The 27,324-nt window shown below is 35.2% G+C and overlaps 1 protein-coding gene across 1 annotated transcript in view; it reads right to left on the bottom strand.

Moving 5' to 3' along the window:
* Positions 1-27,324, bottom strand: part of LOC144450607 (prolow-density lipoprotein receptor-related protein 1-like) — a 57,302-nt gene that overhangs the window by 13,877 nt on the left and 16,101 nt on the right. Inside the window, exons 2-3 of the mRNA XM_078141251.1 lie at positions 5,819-5,929; positions 5,059-5,181 (exon numbers count right to left, since the gene is read on the bottom strand). Coding sequence (XP_077997377.1) covers positions 5,059-5,181; positions 5,819-5,929 — 234 coding nt within the window. The remainder of the gene's footprint in view (positions 1-5,058; positions 5,182-5,818; positions 5,930-27,324) is intronic.

Here is a 27,324-nt window from a genome sequence, read left to right as displayed (position 1 = left end):
AATTGACTCTGAGATACATTACACTGTTACTACTTCTCTATAGCAGTCTGTCAAAACTAAGCCAAAATTATATCCTCGGCTATAATTTTTTCAGTACACCTTTTCTTTTAAACTTGCTCAAATCATTCCATTTCACTGTGTATTTATGAGCCTTACCCGGGACACCAAAAACTAAGTACAAGTCTATCACCACTCTACAACAGGAAATAGATACATTTTCATAAACTTTGAGTTCTGGGGAGTCATTTCATGAGTTTACATCACCTACAATTACTTGTGATTTCAGAGAAATGTCAAGTTGATCTTGTGTTTTTATAGGGTATCTTAGCTGTGGGCTATTGCATCATGGGAGTTAGCAGAAATAGTATATTCAAGTTATATTCAAGTGTGCAACATGAATAAATGTACATTATTTCTGCTGACTCCCATGATGCAATAGCCCACAGCAAAGATACCCTATAAATGCACAAGATCAACTTGATGTTTTTCTGAAATTGAAAGTAACTGTAGGTAATGTAAAATCATGAAATGACTCTCCACAACCTATAGTTTACGAAAATGTCTCTATTTCCTGGAGCGGCATCCCCTCTACGTTTATGCTGAACAGTAATACTAGCCACAAATCATTTCCATTCTCATCACATTCATGTAACACCCTAAGTCTACATCACCCTTTGTATAAAGTTTAAACTACGAAGTCTATAGGCTGTCTTCTCTTCAACCTTCAGTTCAAATAGGAAATGACTTAACACAACTTTCCTTCTATTCACCATTCACCAGGAAACCCATCTCAATACCGGGAATGACTGAACACAACCTTCCTTGTTTTCCTTATTCACCACGGAATTCCACTTTACAGGGAAAGACTGAAAACAGCATTCTCTGTACTCCTTATTCACCACATGTTAGTGACACTGCAATGATGTTCTGTCGCTTTGAAATTTTATAAACACCATTTAGAGTCACTGACGATGCAACAACATTGGGAGTAACTGTCATTTTATAAAGTTCCAGGATGTATTGTGTGATGCCGCATTGCTGTTGTTACTTTGTGTTTTGGTTGGTTTGAAATATTACTTTCATCATTCAAACAATGGAAAGAGATACTGACCTCCTTATTATTAGTTAAAACAAATATGCCAAAAATGATGGACAAGGTTTTCACTACTAAACCCAGTGTATGGTCAGGTGACCATCACATGACCCTCCTGAGTAAACCCAGTGTATGGTCATGTGACCATCACATGACCCTCCTGAGTAAACCCAGTGTATGGTCAAGTGGCCATCACATGACCCTCCTGAGTAAACCCAGTATATGGTCAGGTGACCATCACATGACCCTCCTGAGTAAACCCAGCATATGGTCATGACCATCACATGACCCTCCTGAGTAAACCCAGTATATGGTCAGGTGACCATCACATGACCCTCCTGAGTAAACCCAGCATATGGTAGTGACCATCACGTGACCTTCCTGAGTAAACCCAGTGCATGGTCAGGTGACCATCACATGACCCTCCTGTGTAGCAGGTGTAAAATCAACTATACATACAGAATACATGGCACAGTATGTGACGGCACGCAATGCATCTTGGAACCAATGACAGATTCATCACACCAGTCGTAGTATTAACCAGTAAACGTGTATTGTTGTTTACTTTATGTTCAGTTAATAAGTATACCAGAAAATTGGAAAACTCCCAGGATAACTAGTAATCATCACATGGCACAATTGTAATTGGGGACAATTGCACGATGTCACACCAGCTCAATAAATGAACTTCATTTGTTAAGGGAGGGACAGGGTCTGGCGTCAATGTTATTGCTGAACTTCATTTTCCCACATTCAATGATAACAGGTTCTGTATTTACTATTGAGATGTTGATTAAAATTCAATGTTGATGTAATATACAGTACTGGGTTTGTTTTAATATTTTAAAGTGATCGTAGTGGTGTGACTGCTACAAGTTTCATCTTGGTTTACATCATATATAAACGTGTCGACATCACACTTGTGAACGTTTGTTTAAGGGGAGGTGGGAGGGGTTTTTTTGGCAAAAGGAACGAAGTTTGTTTATTGTGTGACATTGTGCGATTGTCCCTTACGGAGACTTGATCTATAAGTTGTTAAAGGTTCAGTTGAGTTTCTTATCCTCATTAGAATGTCCATTTTTGTTGTTACAGCTGACCTCTAGGTGGCAGTGTTCACTGGTTACAGTTGACCACAAGGTGGCGGTGTTCACTCGTTAGATCCTCATGAAAAACTCCCTATGCCACAACGTATCAAAGTTTCAAACTGCATTTAGCTCAAACCTGTGTTCCCTTGTCAATGCTCTAAGGTGGATTGATGTTTGGTGAAGGAGGCAAAAAAGCAGGCAACACTGCATGCAGAGTGTGGTGGAAATTTTAATGCACACACAAACTATAACTGCATGCAAATACATTACTTACTGCAACCTGAGTTGGGCTCCACTGGTTTTTGTGAAAATCAGCAAAATCAAAATTGGTTTGTGATATGGCCAATGATTGGTAGAAATCAACAATCACATGATGATCACATGATGATCACATGATGGACATTATACATACAGAGAGAAAGAATCAACAAAAACAAAACAGAAGTGGACAGGGTATGAATTAGAACATAAAATGTGATTAAATATGACAAACTGAAAATTGTGTGTGTGAATGATTTAAACATGCAATGGGTATGATGTGATATTTATGGCATACATCAAGGTAATAGTTAGTTTACCTAAAGTCACTAAATATTTCAGAAAATATCTTCCCTTGAATATTCCTTCACATGTGATAATTCCCCAAAATAATATGTCAATAACCATTCACATAACTGTATCACAAAGTGATAGTTCATGATATAATCATCAAAGAAGTAGGAAAAAATACACTATAACTTGCAAACACTCAGTAGCGTGTACCTGTACCTCTGTCAACACTGAGGGCGCTATCAACTGTCATGGCTATGATGACAGATGTGAGTAAATACCATGGCTTCACTAACATCAACACTGAGGGCGCTATCAACTGTGGTGGCTATGATGGCAGATGCGAGTAAATACCATGGCTTCACTAACATCAACACTGAGGGCACTATCAACTGTGGTGGCTATGATGGCAGAGGCGAGAAAATACCATGGTTTCACTAACATCAACACTGAGGGCGCTATCAACTGTGGTGGCTATGATGGCAGATGCGAGTAAATACCATGGCTTTACTAACATCTTCACAAAACATTATCAAATCACACAGATCTGTAATCTATCAGTTGTTCCTTGTCATATACACATTACTAGGCTTTCAATAAAATTGAATCTAAATCTGTCCATAGTTTGTTTACATATATCCTATTGACAGACAGACAGACAGACAGACAGACAGACAGACAGACAGACAAATGGGGACTAAAACATAACCTCTGTTGAACCCTGATGGTTAAGGTAATAAATATTGCTAAGTTATGGATATAGTATTACCATTTTCAAGTCATGCCTTCATAAATCACAAGTAATAGTGGTATGGTGCCAGATGTATACACCACCACGCTGACTGGACAGTATGGCACTAGATGTAACAGTATACACCACCACACTGACTAGACAGTATGGCACTAGATGTAACAGTATACACCACCACACTGACTAGACAGTATGGCACTAGATGTAACAGTATACACTACCATGTTGACTGGACAGCATGTCACTAGTAAGGTACATCTTGTCACGGCGCCCTCTAGTATTGGCCAAACCGTTTCACAAGATGAAGACCACTGAGGCAAAGTGACATGGCATAATGTCTTATACTACATTGGGTATTCATATAGACATATCCATACTGACTGCACAGTACAGTTCACATACGCTACACATATATACGGTATTAGCTATACCATCATTCTTGTATCTAACATCTAACACTCTATGAATTATTCATATATCTGAATGTTAGAAATATTCATTTACATCAATTGATAACCCCTATGACCCCCATCAATAGATTGTATAATGTAACAAACACATGGGTCATGTCATTAGTATCGCATGATTGATCACCCTCACTGTACACCATACATGTAGCAGACATTGTAATCCATCGATACATCAATCTATTAAGTGCCTGTTTCCAATATGGCATACAGTTCAGAAGCACTGTGCAATACATGTACATGTATTATTCCACAACATTGCTTTCAGTCAGTTCAGGAAAATAGCAATAACACAAAGGGCCTGGTGTAATTTATAGTTCATGACACATGGTACTTGTATCAACATTGTCTAGTCATGTATAAATACCAAGTAGGTATAGTATTAGTATCACCTAGCCCTGGGGTTGTACATGTACCTGTGGCCACCAGCTCTGGTAGGGGTATGCAGTGAAGGCTGCCAACCCAACACCTCATTTTAGAGTTAGACCAATTTCAACCAAAATCAACACACAATTTAAGATCGTCCAGGTTTGTACAAGGGGCAGTTATAATTTGCCAAATGATTTTAGAGCAAGCAAAATCAAAAGTAACATATAGTGGACCCCATTTTAAACTCTTCAGCTCTATAAAGAATGTACTTATTTCAGATCAAAAGGCTTAAAATCACACCCCAAAGTGTGACAGACCGGATACAATTGTTGCTTGTATCTGTCTCGTGCAGAGTGGAGTTATATATAGGTTGTAATACAATTGTTGCATGTGTCTACATGATATGGTCCGCATGTACATGTAGTGTACACTCATAACTATGCTGCATGCTTTTTGCTTTGTCCTTCAAAATTATCACAGGGATGTGTTCATGTAGTCCCTGTTTAGTAAATCACCCTCTGAAATATTGCAAGATACAACACAATTAACTATCGCATCTGTTCTGACTTTTACTACTGCACAGTTTGCTTTCTTGCTTTCAACATTCAAGATTTGTATCAGTTTTACTCCATCTTCTTTTTTTAAAACTCTGAATAAATCAATTCCTTATCATGGTAAAATGTGTTTACTAACTACACGTAAATAACTATATGGGTTTTTTTTCACATAACAATAAATACTTACATATGTCGACTTCTTCATCGGAGTTGTCCCCACAATCGTCTTCCCCGTCGCATCTCCAGCCCCGTGGTATGCAACGATTTGTCGTTTTACATTTGTATTGACTTGCTGAACATGTTAATGGCGCTGTAAATGAAATACAGTTACAGAGTGAGTACTACAACATGGCTGGAATCATCGACTATTTTCATACCTCGGTAAGATTTTTCAAGAAATTTGATTAATTTTTTAAGCAAGTGACATCCTCATTACTTCTTGCATTGCAGCAACAATGAAGTAAAATAACATGGCGACATTGTCCATTTACTTTTTGTACATAAATTTCATTGTATCCATACTCAATATTGAAAACAAACTTGGGAACAAAATGTGCTTTCAGACATTTTCTTACATAATATTCTTTGAAAAGGTTTAAACAAATTGGCACATTCGGATAACCAAACCATTCGCATAATCGACATTGTAGTACATAAAATTTGGATCAACAGTGTCTGACAAAGTGAAAATTTCAGATCAACATAGTCAGGCAAAATTCAAAATTATGATCAACATTGTCCAATCAAAATTTTTTTATCAAATTTGTAGAACTAAATTCAAAATTTTGATCAAAATTGTCCAACAAAATTCAAAATTTTGATCAAAATTGTCTAATGAAATTCAAATTCATTGATTAATATTGTCTACAAAATTCACATTTTTGATCATACATGTCCAACATAATTCAAAATTTGGATCAATATCTTTCAAAAATTCATCAACTTACGACAATCTATCTCATCACTGCCATCTCTGCAGTCTGCATCTTGGTCACATTTCCATACTTGTGGTATACACTGATCACCACTGGCACAGGCAAACTGTTGACTCTCGCACTCTTTAACAAGAAAACAAACAAAATTTCTATTTAAGAAAACAATCAAATATCCATTCATGTATGCACAGGAAGAATGTCCTGGCACAGATTCAGTGTTCTGAAATTCAAATCATAACAGAGTTGCCAGTGAGGGCACAAAATGGCCAACTTCATAATTTAGCTTCTATTTCCAAAGTTTTTATGCTGTATAACATTAACACCAACAATATGAATTTTTTTTTTTTTTATAAATTTGAAATCTGTAGGCATTCAAAAACAGTTTGTACAAAAACAAGAAAAACACATAGTTCATGGGGAAAGAAAAACTGGGCGTGGCGATGGGGCATGTCAGTAGTAATCCATCACACATTGACAGTCGCTTGTAATATTGATTAAGACGAATGTACATACATGTACATGTATGTAAATTATGTTAATTATGCAGATTATGTTAATTATGCTGTGTAACAACCGACTTCCATTGTCCACTTTAAATGTACATATACAAATGTAAGTCACTAGATTGGTAAAGTCATGATTTATTTATTTATTTATGATGTTTTTTTATCAATTTGCAAATCAAATCTCGCATGACTACGAAATCTCCCATGAATGGTATGCCACATATAGACTAGTAAATCACATATGGATACAATCACATCATCTAGTTTATATTATCTATCCAATTGGACTTAAATGCAACTCTCAGTGGCAATGTCAAATTGACAACAAGTTTCTGTGCTGAAAATAATCTCACATCTGAGCATTGGACAGGATCACTAGATAGAAAGACTACGACAAATCTTGGGACTAAATGAAAACATAATGTAATGTAATTATGTAATGTGAGTTGACTGTACCAAGTGGAGTAAACGTATACAGTGGCTGACATTACCAAACATACTCAGTAACATAAATGATATTAGATTCAATAAGGCATACTAAATGGCAACATTTGATATTTGATCACGTTAATTAAATTATAATAACATTGTTTTATTACTAATCTGTTCTACTTGTAAACCCACAACCTGTGTCGATCGATCGACAGTCTTGTGGCCTTGGAGTTGGCTATCATAATGGAATCATCACCAACTGTACGTTATATTTCACAGCCATAAAATATTACGTTATGTTAGTACAAAAATGGCTATACATTTACATGTTGGTAAAGTACCCTACTGTGCTTAGCATGACAGACATTCTTACCAAAACACATTGTACACTCTGATATTTACTATAAGGGTGACAAGATTTGTTTTCTGTTTCTCATTACCTGAGCGACCCAAATTTTCAGCGCTAACATCAAAATAAAAAAATATTTTTATTTTCGCCCTCCCTTTATATTTTATGGAACATCGCCCTCTCTGGCAAGAATAAGCAAGTGTCTGGACTGTCTTGTACTTTGACTTAATTGAACAGACCCTATCAAATGCGTGTACATTTGTATTTTATATTACACTTGGCTTTTGTCTTTTTGAAGTGGGTAAAATTAAACTTACATGCTACTTGACCAAATGGAAATAAAGTATAAAACCTGCGATGATAATGAAATCATAAAAACTAAGCGTACATGTACATGTGGATACTATTACTATTCCAGTAAAAAGAAATTAATGTTTAAAATATGTTATTTCCATTATTTATGATTATTTGCATCTTTAGTTCCTTCAATAAAAATTGTTGATTTTTATATTGGCCAAATAAAGCAACATCTGATTTTGATTTCAAGCAGTAAATATTTTATATTTCATTTACTTTTACCGCTGTCACTACAGTATGTAAAACATGTGTTTGTCACTATAGTATGTAAAACATATGTTTGTCACTATAGTATGTGAAACATATGTTTGTGTCGATCTTTTTAAATGATTCTGAAGGATTACAACTGATGTACAACTGTAATTTGAGGCTTCGACAATCACTCCGAAAATTTTAAAATTTCCAATCTGTGGCATTTCATGTTTTTATTTTGTCTAGTCTGGTGACCCCATGGTGACCTTTACCTGCATACATATGCAAATGAGTACAACAACTTCAATTCACCTCACCGTGCTGCCTGACAAACCATACTTGGCAAAATGCCAGCACCTACGTTCATTGACGTATTTGGCACACTTTACAAATTATGAAATGCGATCAGCACTGTATCTTGATCCAGGTTTAGCCGTGGTGTCTTTTAATTGGTAGATTCATTGGTTCTGTTGATTCAGTTCGTATCTAGTTTCCGTTCGTGAATCTTTTTACGTCACAATGTGAAGGATTTAAACGATAAGTAAACGCATCGTGATGTAATAAACATAGAAGATTTATGCGATTACAGAGGCGGTACTTATCAAATCCGACATCATTTGCTCATCTCATACTCACTTTATCTTCATTATTGTTTGTCATTTACAAGTTGACAAAAACATACTCTTTTAGTAAATTCATTTTTTTTAAATATTTTTTTTTCATCAGTTTCATTGTTAGGACTACATGTATATTATGATATTATAAATACCAAAATAATATTTTAATATTTACATACGAATTGTCACACTCACAGATAACTTTGTCACAGTTGATAACAACTAATTACAATGTACTTGCAAATACGTCTTCTCCTCGCACTGGTCATAAATTTATATTGATTTCGGAGATCACTTTAAATAAATGATATTACAATATTACATTGTAAAACAGGTGGGTGGTTTATCAATATTAGAATCCAGCTGACAGTGGTTGATACGCTTAAAGAAGTCTGTTTGAGATTATTTGCAAATAATTCATAATTTGCATGTAAAATGTATAGAGTGACATTACTTTTAACAACACATAGATACTGACTGCTACATGTACATCGGTCTTCTCAGGCAATTGAAAAAAAATGTACCTTTAAAAAGAGTACATTAGTTGGTTTTGGTATTTACAATACAAAATCGGCCATTTCTGTTTTTCATAATACAAAATTTGCTCATTTGTACAAAAAAAATTGGAATTTTTAACAAAAAAAATCTGCCTTTTTTTGTTGTTTTTCATTCAAGACAAAATGTGCCCATGCAAGTTTGGTATATGCCCATTCCTGGTGTGTATAACAAAAAAAATTGTCTGTTTTTGGAATTAGTGACACAAAATGTGTCATTTTTGGTTTTTGTTACATAAAATTTTTCCATTATTTGCAGTCAGAGTATAACACAAAATGTGCCCATATTTGGTATTTTGTTTGTATTCCTGGGATTTCCATCACAGACAGCACTAAATCTGTCTGTTTCCGGTACACAGGACGTCATCTTTTATTCATCTGATAAATGTACATTGTCAGACATGATCATAATGACAAACATGATGTACAAAACACATGTAGCATTGACAGACATTACAATAACTTCATTCAGCTTGATTATATGGCGATGGTACATTATGTACACATATTATACTGTCAGAATGTTGAATAAGATCACTGATTTATATTTAAATGTGGGACAACACCATATATTTACTTTGGAGTGGTAAATTGGAAACAAATGCTACGTTTCGAACCATCTACTAAGAACCTTGATCGTGCAATAAAATGCATACGATCCGTGGAAGACAGATCGAAACGTCGCATTCGTTTCCAAGTTACTGTTCTAAAGGACACAGAATTACATTGTATTGTCCTAGTGATTCTTGGAACCAATATATTCTCCATACATTTAAATGCGTATTCAGTCCAAATTTGTGAATTGGAACAAACATGTATGGAAGTTTTATACCCAATTAGAACTTTTTAATTTTACAGTACGTGTACGATGACAAAGTCTACCAGTGTCACCAGATTTTCCTTCTATTGAGACTTAACAATTCAACTGTCTCTTTTGTCTTCCTTTCATGTGGGAATTAAAATGTGTATTCCTGTGATTCTGTCTGCACACTGTAATTCAGTGTTTTGGAACAGTTTTCAAAAGCCCAGATATTGTATTTCATCTAAGGCCTAAAAAAATTGTGTGATTCCGATTACACTCAATTTTAAAATAGGTGGGGTAGGTAGATTTTTTATTTCATTTTTTTTTCATATATTTCTTTCATATGTGAGTGTCTAGTTCAGGTAGTTATGTTTTCCGTTTTTTTCCATATGGTCTCTGTATTATTGGTTTCTTCTCATCAGATGTACAGCCATTACAGTTTGGAAGAACAGATTTATATTGTCTTTTTAATTTGAAGTCAGTTTCCGTATTCACTATTTCTTGTGAGACGTCACAATTTCACAATTTTTGCGATTTTATTATTTTTTTCTCAAATACATAAAAACTAAAAAAGTTTAGGGTCGGCATGAAAAACTAGGTGGGGTCGGGTAACGGGAACCAAACAATTTTTTTTGTTAGGCCTTACAGGAGTTGGACTTGACGATTAATTGCTCTTCAACTACATTGTACATCTATCTCTAATCCACTTGTTATGGTATCATATATTCATTAATAATTACTTTATAATATACTACTGTACTAGTATCTTAATTGTTCACAAATTTAAGTTAACGTCATTTTGTGCCAATAAATCCATGTACTGGTAGATTACCAGTGTGCCCTCTAAGCCAATTTGACATTCCATTGATGCACACAATTTCTAGTGGTGCACCAAAATTTGGTGTTCCCCTATGTCTTACTATGTGGTGACTCACAAGAAATGCCAGTTTTTATCATTTTGCCCCACAACAACAAAATTAAGCTATCACTAGAGATAAACTGTACATATAGCTTAAACCAAAACTTACTTGAGGCAAAATAAAGTTAAATTTACAAACATAGACTTAATGTTTGCACAGATTAGCTTTCATTTGATTGTATATTAATTATTATATATTCATATTTCTGGGAATACATTTTTAAAAATATATACATGTATCTATGTCACCTGGAGCCCTAACTACATCCCATGTAAACTTAATAGGTCTTTTCACATAGAAGAGAGAGAGGTTTGCCAGCAGACTAGAAATATACCAGAAATAATTACGACATCGAAACGAGATAAATTGGCCTCTCTTTAAAAATCAAGTTCTATGCTGACTGAAAACTTTCACACATTTTATAGTCAGTGTCTGATAGCAATTTAAAGGACCCCTACTTCATTACAGAAGATTGGGGTTGTTAAATCACCAAGTATCTAATATTAGATTTAATTCATGGTAGTCTGAGTGTTACAATTCCTATCATCGAAATGACGGAAACCAGACGGAAACTCATTACATGTTTATAGATACTTGCACTTTTAACATCAAATTAAAGTTTACAAGTGGGGTCTTAATTCAGTATAGTGTGGTCTTCATTCAATCATTTCTTGCTTTCCATAAATACAATGTAGTTGAAAACATGTACATTTTTACATCTTTAAGACGCCCCCCTGGGTTTGTACATTATTTGAAGATTCCTTTATGTCTCAAATTGCGCCTGTGCCCTCGTGGGGTCAACACTGGTCTTAATTACCTTCTCTTTTCAGCTCATGTTTCCACATTTAGTCCTCCTATATTGTACTACTGTGGCAACCAAGGTTTCAGTTTACGTAAACCTTAGATAAACACAAACTGAAACTATTGTTGTTTAATTATCTTTTGTGTGGTTTTTTTTTTTTTGATCGGGTAATAAATGATATTGTACCCTGTTGTAATACATGTACAAAGTCATATGGTGAGCGTGCATTCTCGCGAGCAGCACAGGTCTTATGGAACAGTATACCACTTGAACTTCATTCATCTCCCACTGTCGATAACTTCAAGAAGGATATCAAGACACATCTGTTTAAAGCAGCTTTCTCTAACTTTTTTACATTGATCTACTATTGTTCCTGTTCAGCGCCATAGAACATTACATCGTATTGGATTTTGGCACTACATATATACAAATTCTTCTGATTGATTGATTGATTACATTGTGCATCGCATCGTAATGTGGCAGATTACACAAATGGGTGATAGAGGTGCCCCAGTTGTGAAAATATAATCACCCTGTAATCAATCAATCTGATCCAGTAAACATTGGACATTGGAATTGGAAGTCTCCGACAACGTACACCACAAGATCTGCATGCGGTGGAAATCATCAGACACGCCATCCTGCTACTGCAAGTGTCATCAAACCAACTCCTGTCAATAGTCTGGAAGTCTCCAACAACGTATACCACAAGATCTGCATGCGGCGGAAATCATCAGACACGCCATCCTACTGCAAGTGTCATCAAACCAACTCCTTTCAATACCTAACATGTTGAAACTATAGCTTTAGTTTTTCTCTATCTTAGTTTGCTGAAACCTTGGTTTCCACTGTTGTATCTCATTAGAATGCCAGACGCTACATGCTTGTTGTAATCCAATCCATCGTTTTAAAATAGACACAAACCTTCACTGTATGTGCTATGAATACAAGGACCTCTGATCTGTTTGCGATGTCTCTAGTTTGCACTTGATGCTATTTTGATGGTGGGTTGAACCACATGTTGACAGATTACAGCTTGCGTTGTACAGAGGATAAACGATACATTGAAGAGAGGTCTACCGTATGTAGCTCTTTTAGCACACAGCATCAAATATCAGGTTGCATTTCGTTTTTTCTTCCTCAACATGTACTTAGTATAGTGTTCCCGCTTAAAATGAAAGACAATATTTTGTGTTGATCATGAAAATAACTTAGTTTCTTTGGAGTCTTTACTATCACAGTGATAAAGGGAACGATTCATTTTGGTGTCACAAGAAAATATTTGTTGTTGATGGTGAAAAATGAAGAAAACTGGTTTTTCTTGCGAATCACTTACGGATTAAAACAAATACTGCTATATTTCATAAATCATCTGACTTATAGAACATGACACATGTACATCATGCTGTCTGGCAAAGCTATAGAAAAAGTTGGTTCTGATTTATAGAATTTTCTCGTATAATCCTTACACCCCAAATTATTTAAGATAAACAATGAATACCAGCACCTGCATGGGAATGAGGCACTCGTCGCTAACAAAATCCAATATTTCGAAGAAGTAAAATTTAGTCTTCTTGTGAAAATTGTTTTACCTACGCTACAATAGCTTACAATAAGGATCACCATTGGCCATTATAGTCTGCACAACCTACATACATACATACATACATGTACAGTCTGTGGTACCAACAGTGTTTTATTTAAGGGCAGTATAAAGTAGGTAAAATCTACCGGGGTTCCCACATCATTTTACCGGGGTTCCCCACCTAAACTATGATACATTGCATGGGAAGCACTACCAGTTTTACCTCTTTCCCCCTTTCTGTTACTGGGGTCCCAAACCTTAGCAAAAACACTGACCAACATGTATTATTGTATATGTACATATATGTACCTTACATCTGGTCTACAACAATCATTTTTAGTAACTGCACAACCCTTCAGTAATTATTGTACATTTTGTATTTTTTTCAAAAATTATATTTTAGACAGTTTGTATTCCATCAGTATCTACCAGTAGTGCCAACATTAGTTCTACAACAATTTATTGTACAGAAGTCCCAGTGTCTGTGACAGGAACTATTAAATTTTGTCTTTTTTATCAAAAGTTATATTTTAGACAGTTTGTATTCCATCAGTATCTACCAGTAGTGCCAACATCTGTTCTACAACAATTTATTGTAACAGAAGTCCCAGTGTCCGTGACAGGAACTATTAAATTTTGTCTTTTTTATCAAAAGTTATATTTTAGACAGTTTGTATTCCATCAGTATCTACCAGTAGTGCCAACATCAGTTCTACAACAATTTATTGTAACAGAAGTCCCAGCGTCTACAATGTGCCATTAATAGCTACATGTACATGTACATATATACAAATGTACATTTCTTTGGAGTCTTTACTATCACAGGGATAAAGGGAACGATTCATTTTGGTGTCACAAGAAAATATTTTTTGTGACTGAAGCCAGTATGTCTATGATTGAAATTAATTTTGTTCGCTCTGTAACTAAATTTCCAGTGTCTGCGACTGCAACTATTTTGGTTTCATATTTTTTATTTTTTACTGTACTTACTGAAGTATGTAGATTTCCATATGATCATACCCTATCAATATTCTATTTATGTATAATATGCTGATAATGTAACAAACGGTTCGCATGGCTTTTCCTACTGTTAAGTGTTTACACACGCATCGACATGAAACCAGTGTACACATTATCACCAATAACTAATAGACAGATAATTATCTAATTAGATTGATTGACCCATTTCAAGTAAAGGAGTCAAGTGGTTTCCATGGGTACAAATTAACAAAAAATAACAAAAACCTACACCTGAATTGTTGACTGTAAATAAATGACAGAAAACTATAGTCAACCATTATCTTGAAATGTGTCTTAAAAATAAATTTTGAAAATAGGAATGTTGCTAGAAACCTATCAACATTTTTCATGAAAGTAAATTTTCAATAAATTTAAATTTTATTTTATTTTATAAATACAAATGTATATGAATACTGATAGAGAATTATCAACTATTTTCTTAAAAATAGTAAATACATAAAATTTTGAAATTTTCTGGAAATATATGAATATTGTCAGAAAATTATTTTTTGAAAAAAAAAAATCATTTAGAAAAAAATAAAAAAATAAATTTTGAAAATTTTCCAGAAATATAACTCATAATATCTAGACAGCAAATGGTTTGCAATGAGAACAGATCATGTGAGAGAAGCTTGTACAAATATTGGTTCAATTTGTTACACAATAAGTCATTAACTAATGTATGTGGCATACCATGTGAGTATGCTGGACAGTTTCCACACATATTAAAAAAATGTATATTCACAGATATGTATGTAGGCCAGGGACGTTTGTCAGCCTGTAATGTCAATGCCCTTTAAGTGTCCTTACATGAATTGGTACAATGTACAGTCGCATTCCTTGAGTATTTTGTTGCGATATTCCACTTTAAAAATATTCATTTTTTGTAGAATTTATACAAATTAATGATTTGTCTATAACAATTTATAATTAATATGTAAGTGGCACGTGTACAAGCTGAATTAATATAATTTTAATCGGATGCGGGATGGTTGCACCAACACTTTCATAAAATTATTTATTAGTATATTACACGGATCTTAGTTAAAATATAATATTGAATATTGATGTTAAAACATGCCTTTATTTGAAACTGCTTTAGCCAACTCATGGTGCGAAATGATAGTAAAACTGACTTAAAGATTCAAGCTGGTTTTGCACTAGTCTAGAGGCTCGTTAATGTACAATCTTTCCCTCCACTTATAGTCAAATGGACAAATTCCACCGAAAATCTAGCTAAATCACCTGCTGGGGAAAGGGTGAACACCACATGTCAGTAGTAAACAATCACACACTGATAGGCAGTTGTTAGTGGTTACTTCGTTCAGTTTACTACAAACTCAACCCCAGTCTGAGTATGTCATGTGAGCACGCGATACTGTTATCACGTTTATGTAAATTCTATTATAGCATTTAACTATTATTGTTGGTGGTAAGAACGGAATGTCATGCCAAAGAAAGCCACCTGACTATACGGTGCAGAGAGATTACAGAAAAATGAGCCCACATGCACACTTGGTTCCAATCTGATTAAAATCCGATGTAGTGTACACTTCGCAATTTGTTTTTGGCTGTGACATTTATTGTCGTTTGTTCTTTTGTGAGCGATCTTTACGCCACTGTTTTGCACACGTTTTGCACACGTTATGTGTGAGTGGTGAAGTGTGGCTTAATACCAATATAACTGAAGAATTAGAGTAGACTTGGGGAAGAATGAGCAAAATTTCAACAAATCAAAATGTCAGTCAGGATAGCGAAAATAGTGTAGTAGCGTTAGTTCTTCAAGTCTACAGGTACGCTATTAAATATCCTGCCGCCTCATCAACACACTGTAACTGTAGCAATGGCTGATATCGCTATAACATACAATGTACAATGGAAAGGTTAAATAGCGGTCAGTTCATTGTGTCTCAACTTCAAACCAGACAGCTACTTGACATGGTCATTTACCTACCATACATTATGTACATGATGGTATTCGACGCTTTACAATTAACAGAATGTTGGAATTCGGTGTCAAATGGGATGTATTAATTGCGAGTCATTCAACGCAGGCTACAGTATAGCCCAGATACTAACCTATCTGACTTTAAAATGTCCAGCCAGCCAGTTTATCGTGTAACCGTAAAACTTTCAAAAAGTTTCACAGTCTACTGTACATGTACATGTAATGCCTTACACTGGTTATAACACAAACAGTTCATAGTTTATAGCATTCCTCAGAGTTTTTCAATCTGTCTTAGCTGATGATCCTCATCAAAATGAAATCGAAAGTTCGATGCTAAAAAACTTTGAGCTATTTGTTCATTATAACGTGTATTAAAGTCATTTGATCTACCAAACTAATGAACTTATTTTGGTCAGTAACACATGTCACTTTACAATAAACATTTTAGATTTATACACTAGTATATGACAATGAATGTACATCATTTCATGGCCTCTGAGTTCATTACAAATGAGAATTTGTACTCGCAGAATCAAAAAAAAAGATTGAAAAGAATCCAAAATTTTCACTGACATCATCTCGTTGCTCCCCTGATAAGACATACATGTATTGCAAAATTTTGGGAATAGCTTCCTAAGAATGTTTTGACTGTGTGAATAGAAATTTTCAATTGAAATTTCTGTATATACTTTATAAGAGTTAACTGCCTTTCTAGAAAGTGATGGTGTTTGTTGAGACTACGTTTTTTGCCAAGATTATCCTGCACACTGCAGAGAGGGTGAAATCAGATCAAACTGGAATAGTTTCTGTAAACTCAGTGCGCCATACTTTTTTCCTTTATTTATCTGTTGCAATCATCCATGCGAGGTGAAAGGTAAAAAAGAAGTCCAACCATTAGAAGGGTCAGTCAACATTTGATGAAGTAAACGGTCATTTCTTTGTGGGTTTTTTATGTATAATGACTTGCTATGGTCAGCTATGGACAGTCTCAATTTGATGGAGTAAATGACCATTTCTTTGTATGTTTAAAAGTACATTCCTACATGTGTGCCATAATTAGATAAACACCACATGGTAAAGTGGCTGGAGAAGTCTGATATCGCTTTTACCTACTTACCATCCCCAACCAAAGCACAGTAACACAGAGACTAACTATGTGTATTATGTTACATATATGTACATATATATTCCACATCATGGGTGAAATTAGTTTCTAACTTCGAAGTCAGTGAATGGAGGTGGAAATGGTAACGATACTGTATAGGAACTACATGTAGACTAGGGTGACATAGGCAGCTCATTTTAACAATTTGAAAGACTGGGTGGGTGTATTAAACATCATTTAGGAAAAACAATAATGAAATCCTGAAACTGTCCACAAAACAAACAAGTATTAAAATGGGTGGGGAGAATTATGAATTAATGCTCTTTCTTCAAAGTTATGCACTTTGCAAAAAAGGCGATTACACTGAATTTATTATGGTGGTACTTTGTGTGTAACTCTTGCCAATCCCTCACACATATTTTATTAGCAACCTTACATAAATCACTGTAATAAATATACAATACTTGATTTCTCATTGAAAACCAGACAAATCTGGAGAGAGAAAGGTTAATAGTGTGATTGATATTGTTAAGCATGGTTGTCCCTGGCAACACTACTCACAAAACACCATATAGACATAGACTTAATCAGTGTGCCATCTATAAGCCAATTTGACGCACCACCGGTGCACACAATTTCTCCTGACGCACCAAAATTTGACGTCTCCCCATCTCTTACATGAACTATGTGGTGACTCACGAGTCCCAGTTCTTCTCATTTTGACTCACAACAACAAAATTTAGCTATCATACTGGACTTAATCCTCTGGAGAGTTAGGGAGCTTGTCTGGAATATTTAGTACCTGTAGGTTTATACACCACGCGTGTGCTTGTGACACTGAAAAGATCATGTACATAACTATAAAGGCATAGTAAAATAATTTTGTTGTTGCGAGAATGAATGTTCATATTCTTAGGATTAATTACTGCAATATCAAAGCATATTGTAATGTTAGAATAGTAAAATTAGTTTTATGTTCATATTCCTAAGACTATGATATATTATTTCAATTCATATTCTAATGTCAGAATAGTAAAGTTATTTTCATGTTCACATTCTTATAATTCAGCAATCAAATCAATTGACTTCACAATCTAATGAACAATTACAATAGTAAAGTAATTTGTACTTTCATATTCCAAAGATGATAATTTTATTTTCATATTCCGAGATACATGTACCTCTTACAATTTGTCACTGATAAATTAATTCAATTCACAATCTAATGAACAATTACAAATGTAAAGTTATTTTTATGTTCACATTCCTACGATTGTGATGGGTCAATCCCATTCATATTCTGATGTCAGAATTGTAGCTATTTTTATGTTAATATTCTATCAATTTATGACTGGGATACATCAATTCAATTCATATTTTGATCTTAGAATTATACATGTAAAGTTATTTTTACATTCATATTCTTACAATTTATCAAACTGAATTCATATTCTGCGAAATAGTCAAATTTTTCATGTTCATATTCATATTCGTAAGATTGTGTTGCATCACATTCTGGCTACATGTAGATCTCACTTATACTTCTCCTTTCAGTTTCCATGGATACAGTGGATGGTACAATACATATGTATAAAACAAACAGGGGATACGTATCTTTTTAACACAGTATAGAAAACATTCCTTTGTGAACAATTTCCCTTTTTTTTGTCCTAAAAGTTTCCTTTCACTGACTTCCTCTTTTACCACATTGATTTCAATCACATACGCAGTATAGGTTTATATTTTGTATTCATTCTTTCTTTACTTCTTTGTGTGTTTCATTGCCATTTCAAAGTTGATTAATATTCATTTATTCAAATTCATTCATTTATTCAAATCAGGAAGCCTGTACCAGACTATACATGTACTCTGTAAAAAGTTAACATTTATGCATTACTACGGATGGACAGATGGACGGACAGACAGATGGACAGACAGACATACAGACCAGACAGATAGATGGATGGACAGACATGGACAGACAGACAGACAGACAGACATGGACAGACAGACAGACAGACAGACAGACATGGACAGACAGACAGACAGACAGACAGACAGACAGACAGACATGTCACGGTAGGCAGAGACAGACTGACAAACAGACAGACATGTTATGGAGACAGATAGATAGATGGATGGACAGACAGACAGAACAGTAGACAGACAGACAGACAGACAGACAGACAGACAGACAATGAATGAATAAATGAATGAATGAATGAAGGAAGGAAGGAATGAAGGAATGAATGAATGAAATTTATTTCACCAGATAACAAAAATAAGCTACACTTTCAAAGAAACATACGATACAAATATACAAACTGAATACAAAAGAAATAGACAGACAGACTTGTACTATGATATCCCTTCAACCCAGCCATCATACATGTACATATGATGTAAAGTAACTAGTACACACAGATGTTCAGGTCATTATTTCTGAGGGCCTACTACAGGGCCATGGCCTCACTTTAAGCAATTAAGAATAGGACATGGACCCACTGCCAGCAATTATAATTTATAGTAACATGGAATGGTACTCAGTCACGAGTGTCATTCAAGGACATCTTCCACACTTCAAGAATTAGAGTGACTAGAAATACCACAACTAAGCAGTCTAGCAAACCAGATAACAATATGTCACTATGTAAACAGTAGTGTCACTTGTACTATACTGGTCTTCACCATTATAATACTATGTGTGCATTTGTACATATGGTCTCATTCATTTCACATCATGCAATTTTTGCTGCAGATTAACAAATTATAAGTTGTAATAAGTCTTGTTCCTATACAACGCGTTACAATTAACTACCATTATCTCCACTCACATACATGTATGGGTAAAGTCCTTATTCTAACACAGAAATCTGTGCCCCCCCCCCCCCCATGAAGGGTAAATGACACGTCATTAGTAATTGAAGGGTAAACGACATGTCAGTAGTAATCCATTGCAAATTTACAAACAGTTACAATTGGTTAGTTCCTTTAGACAATTGTTCATTAACCGAACTAACTCCAGTTCGCCAGTCTCAAACTAAAATCATGTGGAAGCGCGATAACATCATCACGTTTATATGAACACAGTCGGGGGTAGCACAGATTTTTGTGCTAGAATAAGGACATTCCCTACGCATGATGGTAGTAATCGTAATGCATAATATAGGAACTAGACTACATTGTATTGCCATAGTAGTCTTACAGAAGCATACATGTAGTATTGTACATAACCATTATTTGCTGTTGGCATAATTTAAACCTAATATTCAGGTATAACAATATTAATACATGCCAATTATGGTATATATATATTATCTCCAAGCTTTTTTCTTTCTTCAACCAAGGAAAATATGAGTGACCTGCATGTACATGTACAGGGACTTGTCACTACGATTCACTAGACAATAGTCTTTTTTTTTGTTTTGGGGTTTTTGTTTTGTTGTTTTTTTTCTCTTTAGTAGTTTTTGTAAGCACCGTTATTTAATTTGAACAACTGCCGTCACCACAGTTTGATATGCAATTGACACTCTTGAAATTGGGTGGCTAGCTCGATTAGTTTCTCAAAACTATTTTCTAGACCAACGACAACTTTGAATCGTTTTCTTTTTTGGCTGTTAATGTTTACTCTTAATAAGAGTCTTATATGTATATTTATCTCTTTTGTGGGGAATGAATTCCAATTCAATTCAACCCTTTGGTCACCAGTATTTTCCGGCTCAATAAAGCAAAATATTGAGAATAATAAAAATTATACCTCCTAAAGCATAATATTTTGAAAAATTGGGGAAAATAATTATGGCAATTTGAGACGTTTTGGAACTCGTATTTTGAGCACCACAGAACTAGTGAAACTGACACAATTATGAGATTATCCTTATGTACAATGTAGTAGTAGTGTAGTCGTACAACATGGATATATAATCCATATTTTCTGTTCAAAGATGACAACTTAGTTTGTGTATAGTATGATTGATGACAAACATTAATTTGGTGCATGTACCTACAAAGTCCGGGAAACTCTTCTTACAATGTATGTCATTAAATGTGCAAACAACGCCAGAAGATATGTTTTATTTAAATTATACTTGCCACCGAAAACATACCAAAACCATTTTAATCATAATATTCATAATCTTATTGTAAACTATCGCAAAGAAGTTCATAACAGTTCACCGTTTCATTTATTCTAATTCAAACTTCTTCAAAAGGTCCTCTGAGGTGCAAAACTAATCAACGACTCAAGCTGTGTATGTACCATTGACTGTTGCTAAACTCAGCGTGTGCCAATTTTACGGCTGAGAAGTAAATTTAAAGATTATAATTTATCTAGACTTTATTTCTTTCACAAAACCGTTACACATCTATCAACTAAACACACCCTAAATAGTGTATCTGGAAATTAAATCAATACATCAAATTATTTTGACATTTATAGCCTATCCCACCCTTATTTCGTACTAAACAACCTACACTTCACACGGTGTCTATTTCATCATTTCCACACTAACTGTGACATCTACTTCCATTTCCAAGTACACTGACTGAGTTCCATGTAACCTAGTTCTATGTTCTGTTTACTTAGATATCTAATATTCTGAGTAAATGATGGGAGACATATCGAATATTCTCAGTAAATGATGGGAAAGATATCTAATATTCTGAGAAAGCGATGCGAGGGGTGCACTTTAGATTCAGAAAATATACTACAAGTACAACTATCTGACTTGGTTTATGTTGTTTGCCAGAACAATATGGTATCACACTAGTATGTCAAGTCAGATAGCCAAGTCTCTGAGCTATACGGCACTGTCCAAACCAGTATGTCAAGTCAGATAGCCAAGTCTCTGAGCTCTACTTTCGAGCCAGTATGTCAAGTCAGATAGCCAAGTCTCTGGGCTATACTGTCAAGCCAGTATGTCAAGTCAGATAGCCAAGTCTATGGGCTATACTGTCAAGCCAGTATGTCAAGTCAGATAGACAAGTCTCTGGGCTATACTGTCAAGCCAATATGTCAAGTCAGATAGCCAAGTCTCTGGGCTATACTGTCAAGCCAGTATGTCAAGTCAGATAGCCAAGTCTATGGGCTATACTGTCAAGCCAGTATGTCAAGTCAGATAGCCAAGTCTGTGGACTATACTGTCAAGCCAGTCTGTATAGTCAGATAGCCAAGTCTGTGGACTATCCTATCATGCCAGTATGTAAAGTCAGACAGCCAAGTCTCTGGGCTATACTGTCAAGCCAGTATGTCAAGTCAGATAGCCAAGTCTCTGGGCTATACTGTCAAGCCAGTATGTCAAGTCAGATAGCCAAGTCTCTGGGCTATACTGTCAAGCCAGTATGTCAAGTCAGATAGCCAAGTCTCTGGGCTATACTGTCAAGCCAGTATGCCAAGTCAGATAGCCAAGTCTCTGGGCTATACTTTCGAGCCAGTATGTCAAGTCAGATAGCCAAGTCTCTGGGCTATACTGTCAAGCCAATATGTCAAGTCAGATAGCCAAGTCTCTGGACTATACTGTCAAGCCAGTATGCCAAGTCAGATAGCCAAGTCTCTGAGCTCTACTATCGAGCCAGTATGTCAAGTCAGATAGCCAAGTCTCTGGGCTATACTGTCAAGCCAGTATGTCAAGTCAGGTAGCCAAGTCTCTAGGCTATACTGTCAAGCCAGTATGTCAAGTCAGATAGCCAAGTCTCTGGGCTATACTGTCAAGCCAATATGTCAAGTCAGATAGCCAAGTCTCTAGGCCATACTGTCAAGCCAATATGTCAAGTCAGATAGCCAAGTCTCTGGGCTATACTGTCAAGCCAGTATGTCAAGTCAGATAGCCAAGTCTCTAGGCTATACTGTGAAGCCAGTATGTCAAGTCAGATAGCCAAGTCTCTGGGCTATACTATCAAGCCAGTATGTCAAGTCAGATAGCCAAGTCTCTGGGCTATACTGTCAAGCCAATATGTCAAGTCAGATAGCCAAGTCTCTGGGCTATACTGTCAAGCCAGTATGTCAAGTCAGATAGCCAAGTCTCTGGACTATACTATTGACCCGGTACGTCAAGTCAGATAGCCAAGTCTCTGAGCTATACTATCAAGCCAGTACATGTATGACAAGTCAGATAGCAAAGTCTCTGGGCTACATGTATATTGTCAAGCCAGTATGTCAAGTCAGATAGCCAAGTCTCTGAGCTCTACTTTCGAGCCAGTATGTCAAGTCAGATAGCCAAGTCTCTGGGCTATACTATCAAGCCAGTATGTCAAGTCAGATAGCCAAGTCTCTGAGCTATACTGTCAAGCCAGTATGTCAAGTCAGATAGCCAAGTCTCTGGGCTATATTATCAAGCCAGTATGTCAAGTCAGATAGCCAAGTCTCTGGGCTATACTGTCAAGCCAATATGTCAAGTCAGATACCCAAGTCTCTGGGCTATACTGTCAAGCCAGTATGTCAAGTCAGATAGCCAAGTCTCTGAGCTATACTATCAAGCCAGTACATGTATGACAAGTCAGATAGCAAAGTCTCTGGGCTACACGTATATTGTCAAGCCAGTATGTCAAGTCAGATAGCCAAGTCTCTGGACTATACTGTCAAGCCAGTATGTCAAGTCAGATAGCCAAGTCTCTGGACTATACTATTGACCCGGTACGTCAAGTCAGATAGCCAAGTCTCTGAGCTATACTATCAAGCCAGTACATGTATGTCAAGTCAGATAGCCAAGTCTCTGGGCTATACTGTCAAGTCAGTATGTCAAGTCAGATAGCCAAGTCTCTGAGCTCTACTATCAAACCAGTATGTCAAGTCAAGCTGCACATTGTAAAGTCTTGTTTTAACAAGTGGTATTAGGGTATAAACTCTACCTGCATTCCTTTATTACTGATATTTTGTTAGGAGTGGTAAGTTACAAATGTTTAGCTAAAATCTACCCAAGTTCCATCCTAAGTCATTTTACATGTAACTGTATTCCCAACCGGTCAATTACATTTGTAGCTACGGTTGGTAAGTAGGTAAAATCTACATGTACCTGAGTTCCCCAGTCATTTTAACAGGATTCTCTACCAGTATTTTATTTAAAGGTGGCAATTAGTACATGTAGGTTTAAGTCTAACTGTGTTTCCCAGTCATGTTACCATGGTTACCTACATGTACCATTGATTTCGTTAGGAGTAGTAAGTTAAGGTAAAATGTACCAAGAGGTATTTTACCTGGGTATCCCCTCCAACCTTGCATGGTACAGAGACTGCAAAGTATGAAACCCTGTACAAATTTTACAAGTCTTTCCTCCCTTCAGGCCTGTTACAGCACTGTCGAGATACATCATTAGCTGGTCATACCTCTTAGCCCTCGTCTTACAAGATTAAAAGATTACAAATGCTATAACGATATATTTCAACAGCATCGTACCCAGGCTAGGGTTCATGAACTGTGTACAGCAAAACACAGGTGCAATGACCGAGTTCACTAATTTTGTCTACAAAATTTGTATTCCATAGGATAGCTAACAGTATGGCTGTGCAAGTTCCTCTCCGGCATGGCTACATGCCAATACTGCATTATATATACCTTTACACCAACAATCAAGCAATTAAAAACTCAAATTTCCATTTCTACTCTGTTTTTCTCTTGTGCGTGACTGGCATCTGGAGTAGAAAATGCAATCGTAATTCCTGTATAAAGAGTAGGACTTGAAATGGCAATTACTTTAAATATAGACTTTCATCACAGCTGTAGCTAAAAACAGATCATGGAAACGATTGTGTCCTGAACTGTGACACTTGGGTTCAGACGAAAATATGTAGCATGTGTTTTTGTTCAGAGTCGTGAGGAAGTAAAACTTGGCTCAGGGTTGAAAAAGGCACTTTACCAGATTCGCGTAATCATGCTGAAATATACTTGACATTACTGTAGTGCATATACCATGTACATTTCAACGTATTTCTCCTTCGCTGTTACCATGGTTGTAAAATCTTTACTACCAGCCAATTTATTCCAAGTTGACTATTTGTAACATATTGTGTTCTATTTTTTCCTGTCAATCACTATGTAATTATCCCCCCCCCCCTGCAGTTTTTATTTGCTACCAGGCCTTTTAGGTTAGTAATACTATAGACACAACAAAATCAACAAATAAATAAATAAACAAACAAATAATAAACATATCTACATTATCAATCAGGTAAATGAATAAACAGTATACTAGCTAATTACATTCAATTTATACATAAATTAGAATATATTGCCCAACAGTATAGCTTTTTTTAATGAAAACAAAAACAAAAATTTGTTTTCATAAAAAAATTGGTAGAGTAAGAGCCAAGTTTGGTGCAACTCAAAAAATTGGTATGTGTCAGTGGTACTTCAGAACTGTGGAGGGACACAGCTAACATACACTAAGTTACATTAATTAATTAATTAGATGGATTGACGGATGGATGGATGAAAAATGATTGAATCAATAAATCAATAAATGAAGCAATAAATCAATAAATGTATGAACCAATGAATTAATAAACATTGTTAATAATAATAATAATAATAATAATAATAATAATAATATTTATAGAGCGCCAGTATAACAAATAATGTTTGCTCAAAGGCGCTGAACAAAACTAAAAAGGTGAAAGGAATACGTACATGTACTTAAAAGGGATAAAAGTTAAAACGTTCAAAGTCTCACAAGTTCAAAGTTCATAGCTACATACAATGTACATAAAGTCGAGTCACTCTATGACACATACACACATGTTGCTAGTTACATGTACTTTGTCTTTGTTAATCATGACCTGCCATAGAACAGATGATATTAATACAAAATATAAATAATTTATAATATTGGTAACATATTGTACTTCACTTTAAAACAAAGGCCAGCAAAGCATTATTGACTTAATTCAAAAGAATGAGTCGTTACTCAGAGTTTCACGCTTCCTCGAACAAATTGACAATCCCAATTTTATCAGTCATCTGATGATCGCTGAGGAAGCGTGAAACTCTGGGTAACGACATAACATCATTATTCTTTTGAATAAAGTCTATATCTATATAGAGTCTATTATTATTATTATTTATACTTTATTACAGACCCATAGTCCAGAGAAGAACAAAAATATACCACAAGACAGTGTAATTTTAAATATAATAATACTGTACATGTAGTCATGTAAACCCACTGAAGGGAGGGGCAGGGGTGAACAAATCCATTGGTCCTGGGTTCGGGACTAGTGATTTTTTTGGGCGGACCACACAAATTTTACCTTGTCTGGTACAGTACCTTACTATTAATAACTATGTTAAAAAGTCGTCTGAATATACAGATTCATAGGCAAGATTTAATGTTTCACATTAGCGCGACCTGGAACCACTAATTCTTTTCAGCAGGACCACTGGATTCTTTAAGGCACTGGTCTGGGGACCACCAGTTCACAAAATGATTTGTTCACCCCTGGAGGGAGTTTGGATAATTCCCTTGAAATAAGAAATATGTGGATCAGAATGGTTTGGTTCGTACTGATATAGTCTCAGTGAAAATAAAATAAAATAAAATAAAATAAAATAAAATAAAATAAAATAAAATAAAATAAAATAAAATAAAATAAAATAAATAGAAAGTCAATGAATGTACTAAAATAAATATGTGTTATATTGGTTACATGATATACATATATATGTAGTACTATACTTGGACTCTCAAACTTTGACACTTTTATTCATTATTCTTTATCAAGTTTTTGTTACGTTTTTTCATATTTACACACATAAATTGTGTTTTTAAAAAAATACCATTGTCCATTGCAGTATATGTCAAAGCATGCAACAATTATCATTAGAAATTACCATCGATGAACATTCCTGCTAAGATCTTAGATCTCCAATACCACAATCTGAATTCAAATAAATCTGACATAATCTCCCATTTATAAAGTGTGTCTTACATATTAGTTTGTTTAGATACTCAGGTATATTAGAGATGTCAAGGTAAGATAAAACAATGTTTTTGTTAGGGCAGTAAGCATGTAAAATCGAACTACATGTAAGTTCCCATGTCATTTTACTAGGGTTCCCTACCATAGTACCAAGTGTTTTTGTTATTAGTGGTAACAGGTAAAATCAACCTGAGTTCCACAGTCATTTTACCAGGGTTCCCTACCAAGTGTTTTTGTTATTAGTGGTAACAGGTAAAATCTACCTGAGTTCCACAGTCATTTTACCAGGGTTCCCTACCAAGTGTTTTTGTTATTGGTGGTAACAGGTAAAATCAACCTGAGTTCCACAGTCATTTTACCAGGGTTCCCTACCAAGTGTTTTTGTTATTGGTGGTAACAGGTAAAATCTACCTGAGTTCC

Source organism: Glandiceps talaboti, chromosome 20, assembly GCF_964340395.1.
Source record: "Glandiceps talaboti chromosome 20, keGlaTala1.1, whole genome shotgun sequence".
NCBI classification, from domain to species: domain Eukaryota; kingdom Metazoa; phylum Hemichordata; class Enteropneusta; family Spengelidae; genus Glandiceps; species Glandiceps talaboti.
The sequence above is the reverse complement of the archived record's forward strand: the minus strand, read 5'-3'. Positions and strand labels throughout refer to the sequence as shown.